The sequence below is a fragment of the Sparus aurata genome, chromosome 6 (genome assembly GCF_900880675.1).
Source record: "Sparus aurata chromosome 6, fSpaAur1.1, whole genome shotgun sequence".
Taxonomy (NCBI): domain Eukaryota; kingdom Metazoa; phylum Chordata; class Actinopteri; order Spariformes; family Sparidae; genus Sparus; species Sparus aurata.
Window position 1 is genome coordinate 7910683 of NC_044192.1, and position 14344 is coordinate 7925026.

At 40.0% G+C, this 14344-nt stretch overlaps 3 protein-coding genes across 4 annotated transcripts; all 3 read right to left on the reverse strand.

Annotated features, from left to right (window-relative positions):
• Nucleotides 1–1682: 1682 nt before the first annotated feature.
• LOC115584139 (piggyBac transposable element-derived protein 4-like) lies at nt 1683–4576 on the reverse strand. The gene is made up of 3 exons (XM_030421568.1): nt 4004–4576; nt 3597–3674; nt 1683–3489 (listed from the first exon to the last, which is right to left on the reverse strand). Exons 1-3 carry the CDS (start codon nt 4126–4128, stop codon nt 1905–1907), a joined length of 1788 nt encoding a protein of 595 aa, XP_030277428.1. The 5' UTR covers nt 4129–4576; the 3' UTR covers nt 1683–1904.
• A 911-nt stretch (nt 4577–5487) lies between these two features.
• On the reverse strand, nt 5488–7741 carry LOC115584141 (uncharacterized). Of its 2 annotated transcripts, none has more exons than XM_030421571.1 (5): nt 7407–7741; nt 7092–7268; nt 6544–6839; nt 6241–6368; nt 5488–5947 (listed from the first exon to the last, which is right to left on the reverse strand). In XM_030421571.1, exons 1-5 carry the CDS (start codon nt 7492–7494, stop codon nt 5746–5748), a joined length of 891 nt encoding a protein of 296 aa, XP_030277431.1. In that variant the 5' UTR covers nt 7495–7741; the 3' UTR covers nt 5488–5745. The 2 variants fall into 2 exon arrangements, with proteins under 2 accessions (XP_030277431.1, XP_030277430.1); XM_030421570.1 differs by having other exon boundaries at nt 6241–6377; nt 7407–7739.
• Nucleotides 7742–8812: 1071 nt separating this feature from the next.
• LOC115584140 (uncharacterized) lies at nt 8813–14035 on the reverse strand. The gene is made up of 5 exons (XM_030421569.1): nt 13888–14035; nt 11378–11743; nt 10300–10598; nt 10002–10129; nt 8813–9697 (listed from the first exon to the last, which is right to left on the reverse strand). Exons 1-5 carry the CDS (start codon nt 13952–13954, stop codon nt 9493–9495), a joined length of 1065 nt encoding a protein of 354 aa, XP_030277429.1. The 5' UTR covers nt 13955–14035; the 3' UTR covers nt 8813–9492.
• Between the last annotated feature and the right edge of the window lie 309 nt (nt 14036–14344).

The following is a 14344-nucleotide window of genomic DNA, read 5'->3' on the forward strand; positions in this document are numbered from 1 at the left end:
CTGTTGGACCTGATCTTCAAGAAGGTTTTCCAGGACCCTGCCCCATGTAAACGAGTTGCTGAAACTTATAATCCCTGAAGATCTCTCAGACCACGCAGACAGGCAGCACAACTCTCACTCTCCACGCCAGAGAGCCCCAGCACCAGCTTACAAAGCTTCTGTAGGCTATATTGGCTGAACACAATTCAATATAAAGTCAGCACTGAATGTTTACACCTATGGCAACTAGATACTTTCTTTGTTATTATTTTCATATTGATATTTAAGTTAATATATAAAGTCAAACTGTTTCACTTCAGATATTTATTTTCTTCTTGTTATTATTTCATTCATGTCAACACATGTTTACAGATGTTTCTTACAATAAAACATCTTTCCTAACTGTTCTGTGTTTTCATTGTTTGATAAGTAATTTTCATGGTAATAAGTAAAAGATAAACTATAAGCAATGTAAGATAGAGGAATCAGTTATGTACTTTTCATCATAACACTTTTGCGATAAATGAATAGTATTTATGGGACCAAAAGCTTACTGCACTATTCCCCTCAGACGCAAAGGTCCATAGTCTGTCCGATAAATGTAAAGTGCATTCTGCAGTGCAGATACATTCAGGCAGACAGGTTACAGGCCAGGAGGGTCCACCATGCACGATGGTGGCTCAGGAAGCTGCTGTAGTCTTCGTGTAACCTAGAAATTATGAAAGGTAAGTGAGTGACAATAGATTAGAGAAAAGAGACTGCAAAATGACAACCATGTTTGCCCAGTGTTCACACTTAATTGTGGTATTTCCATGCAGCAGATATTCTCAGGTTCTGTAGACATTTGTACACAGTTGCCACAGGAACACCTGCTTTTATGCAGAATTTTTATTATTCATTGTAAACTATAATCGCTAATCACGTCGCATTGTTTCTTTGGTAACATAACTAAAGTTTATAAACCGTTGTAACTGGTTAAAAAACAATTCTACTGTTAGAGAGGTGATGGGAGGCAACTGGCTTACTGAAAACTACAGTTGTTGAAAATTGCTGGCAGTAGCTAATTACAGGTCGTCACTGCAAATAATAACAGGTTCTCAATCAACTTACCTGGCTACATAAAGGTAAATAATAATATGGGGTTACGCTTTGTCTTGTAACGGCTATTGCTAAATTGCATCCGCGTTACAACAACTGGACAGCAGTAAACACCAGCCGAGGTTTGGCTAGCTTTATGATGTAAACACTGGAGGCAGGAGAAGGGGGCTGTTATCTGTAACTATGCGGGGCAGACGGCCAGTAAGCTCGTAAGACTTTCGTTAGTCTGCAGTTCCATAAAAGTAATGTCGAGGTAAAAAAAACTTAACTACTAACCACTGAGAAACATCAATGTTCATTCTTGGCTGCTTACTTTCTTCTGGAGCCTTTTGTTCTGGGTCCGACCGCAGTCTGTTGTCCAGCGGCCATTACTTCCTGAAACTCCGCTGTTGCCATGGTCACATGATGCCGTCCTCACGTCTCCCGCAGGCAGGAAGAGGTGGGCGGTACCGTGGGCGGCGCGCAGTAGCTCATTAGCATTTAAAGGGAAAGGCACTGAAACAGGCCACCTGGAGCAGGGCTGTGAAACTGGTGTTTCAAGAACCCTGCTGTGCTTAATCCTTTAGCTTATTTCGACCAAAGCATGTTACTAACATTCCATTTAGACTTCAAGGAACCATGTTAAGAGGCAGAAATTACCATAATATGGGACCTTTAAGGGTTTTTTACTGTCAAAAACACAAACATGCTCAATGAAGCATTTTAAAGGTTGCAAATATAAAAGTTAAAATTGAGATAAAATCAAGCTATATGCAACTATTTACAACAAAAAGCAGGTGTGACAATAGGTTTTTTGGGGGGGTTTTGTTGTTGTTTTTTCTGTTTTTTTATCTGTGCCACTCCTCAAAACAGTTCCTGTCAACGATGACACAGAGGGCTACATCACAGCACTTGCACTTCCACGGTGTGAGGTTCCTTTTTTTGTCCACTTGCTGGCAGCGTTGGCAGATCCTGCGGCCTTGTGTGGCCTTCTCTCTGGCGTCAGTGGCAGTGGCAATGGCAACGGGAACATGTTCAGTGCTCCTGTTGCTGGGAACTCCTGTCTTCTGCACTCCACACAGCTGAGACACCAGTTCAGTCAGGAAGTCCTTGTGTGTCATGTGCTGTACCTGTTGTGTGTTGCTGATCTCACAGTGCAGGATGTAGGCATTTGTTGTTGCAATGTCCACAAAGTGCAGGAACAGGGTACGATACCAGCGAGCAGTTCTGCGGTGTGTTGAGTGATACTGGATGAGCTGGTCTGATTGGTCATCCCCACCCGAGGTATTATTGTAGGCAATGATGGGGACGGGGCAGGGAATGTCTTTCACTGCCCCGTCTCCATCTTCACTCTTCACTCTCCCCTGGCCCAGCTCAAAGACCAGGGGTTCCTCTTTGATCCATCTCACGGTGTCTCTTTCTGACTTCCTGGTGAGGGCATTTGCTCTCCCACTTTGACACCCTTTCCTGTTGTCCCTGTAGGTACCGCTTGCCCCAAACTTCATGCTGGCCAACTCATGGAACAGCTGGGGACTGGTATAGAAATTGTCCATATAAACATGGTATCCAGTCCCAAGATATGATGGCTGAATGAGGTCCATGACCGCATCATGAAACAGTCCATGCACAGAGTGTGTGTGAGACTTGCCAATGTACACGTTGAAATTGATGGTGTAGCCATTGCTTGAATCAGCCAACGCGAAAAGCTTGATCCCACATTTCGTTGGTTTGTCCCTCAAATACTGGATCATGCGAGTGTTCGCCTTAGTTGCCACCTTTCTCTTGTCGACTGCCAATTCCTTCCTCGGGTGGTAATGAGCCTGGCAGGTATTGCGAATGTCATCAATGAGAGGCTTGATTCTGAACAGCTTGTCATGCTGTGGTGTTCCCTTCTTCATGTCGTTTCTGACATCCTCCTCTGGATCACTGAGGTGGATGTTCCACAGCAATGCCCTGAATCGGTCTCTTGTCATGACAGTGGCAGGAAACGGCACAGACAAGATGTGGTTCTGTTTCCAGTAGTCCTGGAGACTTGGCAGCGACACCAATGCTGTGTATATGAGGAGACCAAAGAATGTATAGAGTTCCTCAACTTGCACGTCTGCCCATTTCTTGCCCATTTCCTGATTTTTTGCTGCTTGCTTGTTGGTGTTTTTGCAGAGTGTCCTCACTGTGTCAGCGGAGAAATACAGCTGGAAAAGCTCTATTGGTGACTGTGTTGGACAGATGTTCACCTGGACTCCAGGTGTTCTGCGGGGCATGAATCTATTGATTTGTGCGGCAGTATCTGGATCATCCTCTGTTTTCCAGGGCTCAGCGCTGTGGTGCGGCTGTGCTGACTGAGCTTGTGGAGATCTTGACCTGGCTTGATTCCCCCTCCGTGTGCTCGCCGTTTGGGTCGTAATGCGAAATGTTCCACGCTGCTCAGCATCTCTGTAAATGTACATGACAATAACACATGTAAAAGAATAGTTCACAAAGTTTGGAAAGACTAATATGCAAAACAAAAGCAACACATTTTCATAAGAAGTTTGTCTCACCCCTCCTGATTCTGACGCCCCCTCCGTGTGCTCGCTGCTGAGGGTGAAATATGAGATGTTCCAGGCTGCTCATATCCTCTGTAAATGTACATGAAAATCAATTCAATTTGATTTATATAGTTCTAATTCACAACAGAAGTTATCTCAAGATATTTTCCATATAGAGTAGGTCTAGACTCTCCTCTTTATGTTATTTAGACACATTTATTGAGACCCAACATTTCCCATAATGAGCATCCACGTAAAACCCATGTAAAAAGATAGTTCACAAAGAGAGTAATGAGTAAAACAAAAGCAAGACTGCTCATCATCTCTGTACATGTACACGACAATAACCCCTGTAAAAAGAGAGTTTACAAAGACAGTAATAAGCAAAAGCAATAAGGTTCATAAGAAGTTGTTCTTACCTCTCGTCGTCACTAGTAAAAGACATGTCATCACCGCCATCAGACTCCGACGATGAAATGCTCCGACCGTCTTCCAGTTGAAAAAACAACGTCATGGCTTGATGCACTTCCAGTGTTCGCTTCATTTTTCGACCTCAAACACTCCAAATCTTTCCAAAATTAACTCAAAATCTCTCCCGCCTCTACTTCGTCTTCTTCATCTTCTTCTTCTTCGGAGTTTTACGGCAGCCGGCATCCAAAAGTTACATTGCTGCCACCTATGGGACTAGCACCGTAGTGCACCATATCCTGCTATATATGACACTGGAATTCATGAACCAAATTTCACTCAGGATTATCTGATTTAATCTCAAGAACCTCAAATCAACCTCCAATTGCCATAAAGGAATTTTTTTTCCATTTGGTCATATGACGAAAAAGGACGAAAATATTGCGCCCGCCGCATCCAATCTCACGCATTTTTGTGCACGCTTACGCAGCATAAAAACAAAGACACATTGAGCATTGTCGTCACCTTCCATCAAAAGTGCTGGCTTGAAAGTACATGCTAGTTTTTGTCTGATGTCGATAGACCAAGTAAAAACGTGAAGGTACAAAGATATGATAATATACATTTGATAAAATATGATATTTTATCAAATGTATATTATCATATCTTCATACTTTCACTTTCGATGGATGCTCAATGTGACTTTGTTTTTATGCTGCGTCGCCTTTAAGCAGTCATGTGATTTGATCACGCCGGTGTGATCGTCGACTCCAGAGGGTTAAAGCAAAACTCTCGCCAAAATGCAGCCTACGCTTTTTTTTGTATTTTTGTATTTTTCTAGCTTCCAACCAAATTATCAAAATAAGCTGCTGTTAGAATTTGTGAGGATTTTTCATGTTTGTCTACATTTAAGATTTGGTGAAGTACTCGGTTGTATTTGTTTAATTATTCAGCCTGACCGCGGACTTTACTTCAACAATGGTGGTTCGACTTTTTTCATGTCATTGTACAGCCGGCTTCAATTTTAATAATTCGGTTGTTTGTTTGTTTGTTTTTTTCTCACTGTGGATTACATGATTGTGTCTAATTTGAGTGAACCGTTAACTAAACTGAACAGGTATTAAAACTTCAGAAGACGTTTCGATGTAACGTTGATATGTCATCATGTCTTAAAATTCCCATGAAACTGCTAATAGAATTCTAGTTGTTTGGCATAGTTACGTGTTTTCCTGTAAAAACTTTAGTAACAAGTAAAGCTATCTGTCTAAGGTTTCTTACTGGTGAGCAGCCTGAGGGCAGGAGAGGGAAAACTAGCAAATATTTTCACCCAAAATCAGTGAATAAAGTTGTGTTTTTATGCAATAATCTGTGAGGCCTGCCGTCTAACGAAACACTCCTCTGGCAACGTTTTTCTTTCTATACATCCATGGCTGCATCATAAAGTAAAGTAAGTGTTTATTATATGAAAATGACTATAAGTCCCGTGAGAGCAGAGTGAGTCGTCAACATTTTTAATTGTTTTCCAGGAAGTTACAAACTCCTTTAGAGCAGTAAAGCTTATTAATGCTAATTAAAAATGACGCCACAAATTAGTCAATGTGTGGGAAACACTGAATCACACAGGTTTATCTTATCAGCAATGTTTGAATTTCATTAATGATTAATAATTGATTGGATAAATGCTCAAATGATTATTCTTGTTGAGGAAATCACGATGAAGACACAGCTTTTCACACACACGCTGTATGTTTCATTAAAGCTGATCTCTTATTCCTTCCTCTCTTTCCTCCACATTAACAAACTTTCTGTTCTTCCTCCCTCCCTTTGGTTGACGGCCTCTCCTCCTGCCGCTGATCTGCTGTTTCGCCTGCCACTCATAGACGTCCTCCAACAGTGTGTTTCCTCTGGGAGTGTAGCTGATGGAGGACCAGGTGAGGATGGAGCCACTGTATGGCCTAAAAAAAAAAGACAAATAGTTATAAATACTTTTATAATAATGTATATAGGACATTTAATGGTAAAGTAACATGGTGGTTTATCGTGTCAGTCATTATTCTCTCGTCATTAATTCCTCTCATGCGATTTTCTCACCGTCATTTACTGCTTTTATTTGTTTATTTTTCAAATCTAGATCTCAATGTCACTATAGCGCCTGCTGGCAGTGTCGTCTTTATAATTAGTTTTTTATGGCAAATGGATACTTTAATTGATTGTACAACAGTTTCAAACCTCAAACACACACACATACCCGTAGACACCGCTGGTCATGTACTTGAAGACTTCTCTATAGCTGAGAGGATAATCCCACATCTGGACGTCTGTCACCTGACCGTCAAAACCTTCAAATTCAATCACAGGCTCACCTGACCAGACATACTTGCCATACTGGGAACACATGGACACACACAGGCACACACAGTAGATATATATTAGAGACATGATGAAGATTAAAGACACTAAACTGTTTGTAGACCTGTAGTCAAAGTCATTTTCAGACATGGAACATTGCAGGATTCATCTGTTGCTTCAGTGTGCACTCCTCTTTTCTCACCTGATAAGGCATCACCTTCCTGATGCTGATGTTGGAGCCGCTAAACACCTGGGCCACATTCTTCATGGAGTCCACGGTGAGGCAGACTCTGCTCCAGATGTCCGGTCCAATGTTTGACCACAATCTTATGCTAGGTTTCAGGTACATTGTGTAACCATATGAGTTAAAGTTTAGTGTATAACCACCGAGTTGATCGGTGGTCATTTGCAGAGGGGTGCTGGATGGACTGAGTGTGAAGATTCTGGGGTAACTTTCTTCTACAAAGTCGGTGAGGTAACGCAGACACACCGACACACCTGCAGGGATCAGTGGACATAAATGATTGACCATTTCTAGTTAAGAGAGTAATAAATAAACTTGTAATGCAGCCGGTATCAGGGTTCAGATATTCTAAGTGATCTAGAATCTAAATTATATCATCTTGTGGCAGCACGTCTTAACAGGAGAAATACACCTGAGAGCAAATGTGTACATTAAAATACATTGATTTCATATCCTGATTTTGTGTTTCTGTTTGGTTATGAAGGCTAGTTTGCGGTTAGACTTACTTCTCATAGTAGGTGCTGTGGTCCAGGGATAGGAAGTGGTGGTGGGTATGTCGGTAGTGGTGTAGTAAGGAGTGGAAGGCCAAGGTGTGGGGTAAAAATAGGGTGGATAGAATGAAATTCTTCCTCCCGACTGAGACAAAGTGAACATCTTCCCCTTTAAATTAACTCCTTGAGGTCCTGCAGAAAGAGAGAGGCAGAAATAACACAAACCAGTTGTCATTTTAACTCACAAGCTCAAAACCTGAAAAAAAAAGTTTTACAATACACAATACACTTTGCTACACAGTGTGAGTTCATTTTGGCGTGTTTGCTCACCTGGTGTCGTCCAACTTTTCATTGTCAATTCCATGTTCACCGGTGCTGACATCACTGCCACCACCAGAAGAGCATGAACCAGCTTCATCTTTATCCTCACTCGGCCGATCAGAGTCTCTGCAGAAGCGCCTGTGTGTCCTCACTGTGTGAGAGTGTTTATCCCTCTGCTGGCTGCACTTTCTTCTTACACTCACTTCTTGGTTTAGGCATGAGCAGGCGCATTAGGTTTCATTTCTGTGTAAAGACACTCCCCCAGTCTGTCCCTGATTCAGTCACACTGCCCTTTGCTCTCCCACCAGTGTTGCACAATAACAATCTAGTCTTTTACATTCACTCTTGTACTGTACTTTCATATTTTTACAGTTTTGAGGTACTTAAGAATTTCTTTTTCTTATTCCTGGACTCTTATGTTAAGTTGCCCTTAATCACCTATGACAGTCTGGCTCAAAGTAAATTCAAAGCTGTTGTTGAACCATTTGGAGTGCAAGCATGGTTTGTTTTAAGAAGCTCTGTCAGTGCCTTTGTCATTTATCTGTAAGAGTTTGAACAAACTAAATTATTTATTTTATCTGGGTTTTTGTAAGCGAATTCAAAAATTGTTATCACATTCTTATGTTAAATTTATTGTAACTTGAAGCTTTTTTGGATTATATTCACTGCTGGTTGTCTTTCGTGACATTGTTTTGCTTTGACAGTATTATAATAAATTCACACAGCCGACATTTTGAATATTTGGGAATTTTTTTTTTTGAAGAGTAGCTAACTGCACTTCATAGCATCTTCATGCCACAGTTTTTAAGTGGAAAACAAACTGAAACAAATAGACTACAAGAATCCAGAATAATACAGGTTCACATTTTTATATTTTAGCCTGTAACGGTAGCTAATGTTAGCTAAGTCTTGTACTGTAGTGAGCAGCTGGTTAGCTTTTCAGCTAGCTGTTAGAATAGCTGTTAAAATAAAACCATTTGTTTGTCTTTTACAAATTGTCTAGCCAAAACTTTTTCAATGCAATAATAAGCCTGCAGATGACATGTAACTCCCTCTGTTAGCTGGAAAACACACTGGTTCCACTTCATACAGACTTACATAGTGCAAGTTCCAATTTAATATCACTATCACAAAAACTCATAATAGCACTGTATTTCCATATTTATGCTAGTGTCATGCACATAAATTAGCCAAAAACAAGTGCTTTGGTGGCAATCACAGCATAGAACAGCCTATTCAAATAGCAAAATGCATAAAACTACATAAACCTGCATAATTTCCAAGTTTGGAGTTTTAAAAACTGATATGAATTAAATGTTACTGGATTTGAAATCTCATTGATGACATGAGACATCTATTATCTGAAGGCTGGTGTGTAAGTGGCTCAGGAGAGGTGAGAAAGAAGACAGCGGGTCTTTGCAAAAAGCCACAACAACCATGTTGACTTTTATTAAAGTTATCAAGGTTAATCTATCAATCATCCAGAGGCTGGTGTGTAAGTGGCTCAGTCTTATGTCTACATGATCACTCATTGGCTGTTGAAGGCTCTAGGGCAGACATAGAAGCTCAAATATAGTCTTCTTTTTCTTCTTCTTCTTATTAATCATCATCATAATAAACTTTATTCATAGTCCAAGCCACCTTTCTCAAATTATATGCATCACAAAGGACTTGCAGGACTATCAGAATCAGCACTGAAGGTTGCCGTGCTACAATGTGAACAGTAAAGCTTTGTTACTACAAATCTTTAAACTGAGCTGAACGATATCGGTCATATCAGTTGGGTGATATATTATTTCTACCCCTAAAGAGTGAGATATCCATCTTCATTTAATAACAGCTTAACACACGTTATAATGTCACAAACTGTTGTTGGCACATTGGGGGTTTTGGCCTAAACTTCAGGAAACAACTACACTGAAAATAACAATATAAAGTCAAAGATTTTTTTAAAAGTTCATTCTGGAAATATAATCACATACTGTTTCAATGTCATTAATGATTAATCATTGATTGGATAAATCAATTCTTGTTGAGGAAATCACAGCTGAAGATGAAGAACAGATCATACAGCTTTTCACACATGCTGTATGTTTCATACAAGCTGATCTCTTTTTCCCTTTTCTCTTTCCTCCACATTAACAAACTTTCTGTTCTTCCTCCCTCCCTCTGGTTGACGGCCTCTCCTCCTGCCGATGATTTTCTGTTTCGTCTGCCACTCATAGACGTCCTCCAACAGTGTATTTCCTTTGGGAGTGTAGCTGATGGAGGACCAGGTGAGGACAGAGCCGCGGTACAGCCTAAAATAAAAAAAACAAATATTTATAAATACTATGATAATAATAATATATATAGGAAATTACATTTAATGGTAAAATAACATGGTGGTTTATCGTGTCAGTCATTATTCTCTCATCATTAATTCCTCTCATGTGATTTTGTCACCGTCGTTTACTGCTTTTATTTGTTTATTTTTCAAATCTAGACCTCTGTATCACTAATGTGACTGCTGACTGTGTCGTCTTTATAATTAGTTTTTTATGGCAAATGGATACTTTAAATGTTTGTACAACGATTTTAAACCTCAAACACACACACACATACCCATAGACACCGCTGGTCATGTACTTGAAGACTTCTCTATAGCTGAGAGGATAATCCCACATCTGGACGTCTGTCACCTGACCGTCAAAACCTTCAAATTCAATCACAGGCTCACCTGACCAGACATACTGGGAACACACGGACACACACAGGCGGACACACACAGTAGATATATATAAGAGACATGATGAAGATTAAAGACACTAAACTGTTTGTAGACCTGTAGTCAAAGTCATTTTCAGACATTTAACATTGCAGGATTCATTTGTTGGTTCAGTGTGAACTCCTCTGTTCTCACCTGATTAGGTATCACCTTCCTGATGCTGATGTTGGAGCCACTAAACACCTGAGCCACATTCTTCATGGAGTCCAAGGTGAGGCAGACTCTGCTCCAGATGTCCGGTCCAATGTTTGACCAGAACCTTATGCTAGGTGTCAAGTACATTGTGTTGTAACTGAATGGGTCAAAGTTTAGTGTACAACCACCCAATCGGTCGATGTTCACCTGCAGAGGGGTGCTGGATGGACTGAGTTTGAAGAATCTGGGGTTACTTATTTGTACAAAGTCGGTGAGGTAACGCAGACACACCGACACACCTGCAGGGATCAGTGGACATAAGTAATCAACTATTTTAGTTGACAAAGAAGAAAAACTCATGAACACAGTTGTTTTGTTGTTTAAGTATATGAATAAAAAGGGATAATTTGTAAAGCAGCTGGTATCAGGGTTCAGTTCCACGGAGCCCCTTTAAACAAGGGCTTCATTTGTCTGAACATAACTATGAAAAAACATCAGAATCTTTTTTTGTGTGTTTTTTCCCCATGTTTTTATTTTATTTTCACAAATGATAAAGACAAACAATAAACAACAATAAACACACAACCAACAATAACACATGACAACAACAAAAGCATCACAGACAAAAACAAAACAAGACAAGCCAACAAAACTAAACTAAACAAAAACTAAACAACAACCACACTGTCATATTACTTAATCACTGCTTAAAATAATACTGTAACTCCTTACTTTTGTAGTGTGTTACCCCAACACTGATGATCTCTGCCCAGCATAGAAGCTAACACATGTTAAGTAAGGCAAGTGTAATAAAAAATGACTAACTTAAATTCATATGTATAAATTACTCTCCATCTATCTGCTCCTTTGTGGTCAGAATTCACTAAATGCAGTTTTAGTCTGGAGAACATAATTCTAGCCTTTTGACTGGGGAACACTGATGAAATCTGTTCCTGTTCTGCCTGTTTCCCACACAAGAATCCAAATTATATTATCTTACAGCAGAAACATTTTGGATTTCGTATCCTGACATTGTGTTTGTGTTTAGTTATGAAGGCTAGTGTGTGAAAAGACTTACCTCTAGCAGAAGGTGCTGTGCTGGTGGTGTAGGGATGCCTGGTGTAGGGATGCCTGGTGGTGGTGTAGGGATGCGTGGTGGTGGTGGGGTAATGCTGGGTGGTGGTGTAGGGATACCTGGTGGTGATGTAGGGACGCTTGGTGGTGGTGGGGTAATGCTGGGTGGTGGTGTAGGGATGCTTGGAGGTGGTGGGGTAATGCTGGGTGGTGGTGTAGGGATGCTTTCTGGTGTAGGGAGGGGTGTTGGTGTAGTAGGGACTGGTGGTGGAGGAAGGAGTGGAAGGCCAAGAGGGAGGATAGAATGAAATTCCTCCTCTATTAAGAGACAAAGTGAACATCTTCCCATTTAAATTTAGTCCACGAGGTGCTGCAGAAAGAGAGAGAGAGAGATGTCAGCATATATAAAAAAATGTTTTTAATTATGCATCAGGATATATGCATAAGGTATCACCTTCCTGATGCTGATGTTGTGCAACAGTAAATATAATTAGACATTATGTTTAACAACAAGACTGGCTAGCAAGTCAGCTATGCCACTGTTTTTTAAAAAAAGAACATAAGATTTGCACAAAGAACACACAGTATATAGTCCATATTGTCGGCCGCAGCCTGAAGTAGCAAGTTGAAGTATTGAATAGTATGTGAGATGATCGCTTCAGTTCAGAAGTACAGTGTAGGCTTCCTCTTGAAGCTTGTGTGTGACAGATAGATGCCATCTTGTGGTGTTCAGAGGATGATGCACCAATGGACAACAAACGGTGCTTTAAATAAGATACACAGATTTACAGATTGATTTTTTTTCTTCTTTCTTACACTGAGGTGTCTGAAGCCATTTGATGCCAATGCTGCTCATTTAAGATACAGGTTACAGCTCATTGCTTCACTGGAACTAGTCAAGGAGTTCTTTAGATTTCATCAGATTTAATAATGTCAGCCTGCAGATAATGAGAATTGAGTTTTAACTCAGTCCATGGTATGATATACAACACAATAGCCTGCTGCGTTAATCAGAGTGAATTGTCTTGTAACATTATTTAAGTAGAAGTTTGGTGACATACTACATTTTTGTTATTTTCAACAAATCTCAAAATGACCAAAAAAACCAGAGTGCGTGTTTATGATAATGCAGGGACAAGCCACCAAGCGTAACAGTGTGGCTCACTGATGTGTTTTTGGAGCTCTATAAATGCTGTAAAAGACTGATTTGCAGTTAGTGTATGCGAAATAATCTTCTGCTTTAACTGAAAATGATACAAACGTCGACACAAAGGCATGTCAGTCAAACTGCGACATTGTGGCCAAACTGGCTTGCAACACAAACATTATAAAGTGGAAGTAAAATGGTTTCATTTGTTTCTGATGGTTTTGTGTTTGTGCTATGTCATCACTATCCCTGAGCAGAAGTCACAGATTACATTGACTCTTCCTACTGTAACAAAATCACTTTTTGGAATATCTTTTAAATAGGGTATTTCACTTCATACTTATTTTCTATCCCAAATATTGTTTTTTACTACATTTCCAAAACCAATCAAAAACCAGGCAAACAGAAGAAAATGAGTGAAATCAGTGATATGAGAGGAGACACTCTGCACTCTGGAAAACAAACATGGTTCACTGGTGTCTGGGGGTTCGAGGGTTTTGGTTGCACGCAGGCTTGGGCTAGTTAGTGAACTGTAAAATAATAGATAACAATGCAAAATTTGGGCTTGGCCATATATTGTTATCATATCACTATAGTGATTTTAGACTATCCTGTACATCGTCTTAGATTTTGGATATCATTACATCATGATATGGCTTAAGTGTTGTCGTTTCCTGGTTTTAAAAGCGGCATACAGCAAATTGATGTCATTTTCTGAACTTACCAGACTGTTCTACTTGTTCTAATACTTGCCTTTATCCTATTAGTTATTATATCAGCATTACTGATTTTTAGTAGGTACCAGTCCAAGAATTTTTGAAGTGCTTTTGAGGAGTTGTCAAAATATCCACAAATGTATCGTGTATTGTGATTACACTCTACTCAGCAGAGGTGGTAACAAAGTAAAAAATACTTTGTAAGAAAAACAGCTGACAAACAGGTGAGAACAATAACAATCTCCCTCACTGTAAATCAATCTCCAGAGGTATGTGTCTGTGGTACGCGGTGTGTTAGTCTCTCTGTTGCTTTGATATGTTTGTCTACTGTTAATTCTGTAACAAATGTCAGGCTGAATGATGCACTTGTCCATATTAAAATATACTGAGCTGTATGAAGCCCTGAACTGGGAGACAAGTAATGTCTCATCAAGAAAAAAATTGGAGGTTTTTACTTTGAAACGCCTGACCTGTTTTTCTAGCGCGCGCACACACACACACACACACACACACAGACGTTACTGTGTGAGTTCCTCTGACTTAAAAGTGTGGTGGGTGTTGTTTATATAAGCTGCTTTTCACCAGGAAGTCATTTATGTTTATTTGATTAGAAAAAAAATATTTTAAATTCATTTTGGTGTGTGTGCTCACCTGGTGTCCTCCAACTTGTTGTTGTTGAAATCGCTGCCATCATCAGAAAAGCATGAACCAGCTTCATCTTCGTCCTCGCTCGGCTGATCAGAGTCTCTGCAGAAGCAACTGTGTGTCCTCACCGTGTCAGAGTGTTTATCCATCGGCTGGTTGCACTTCCTTCATACACTCTTATTTCCTGCTTTAAGTTTTAAGTTTCATTTCAGTGTGAAGAAACTCCTCCAGTCCGTCTCTGATTCGGTCATAGTCTCCTTTTCTCTCCCACAAATGTTGTTTAAGCTCAATTGCAGTCAAGTTTTTTACATTCACTCTTGTGAATTCTTGCTGTACTCCTAAACAATGTATATATTTACTTGGTTCTGTGCTCCATTGACCAGAACCTGTTCTTAATCCTGGATTTTTATTTTGGAATTATCCCAGTCCAGCCCAAAGTAAATTCAAAGCTGTTGTTGAACCA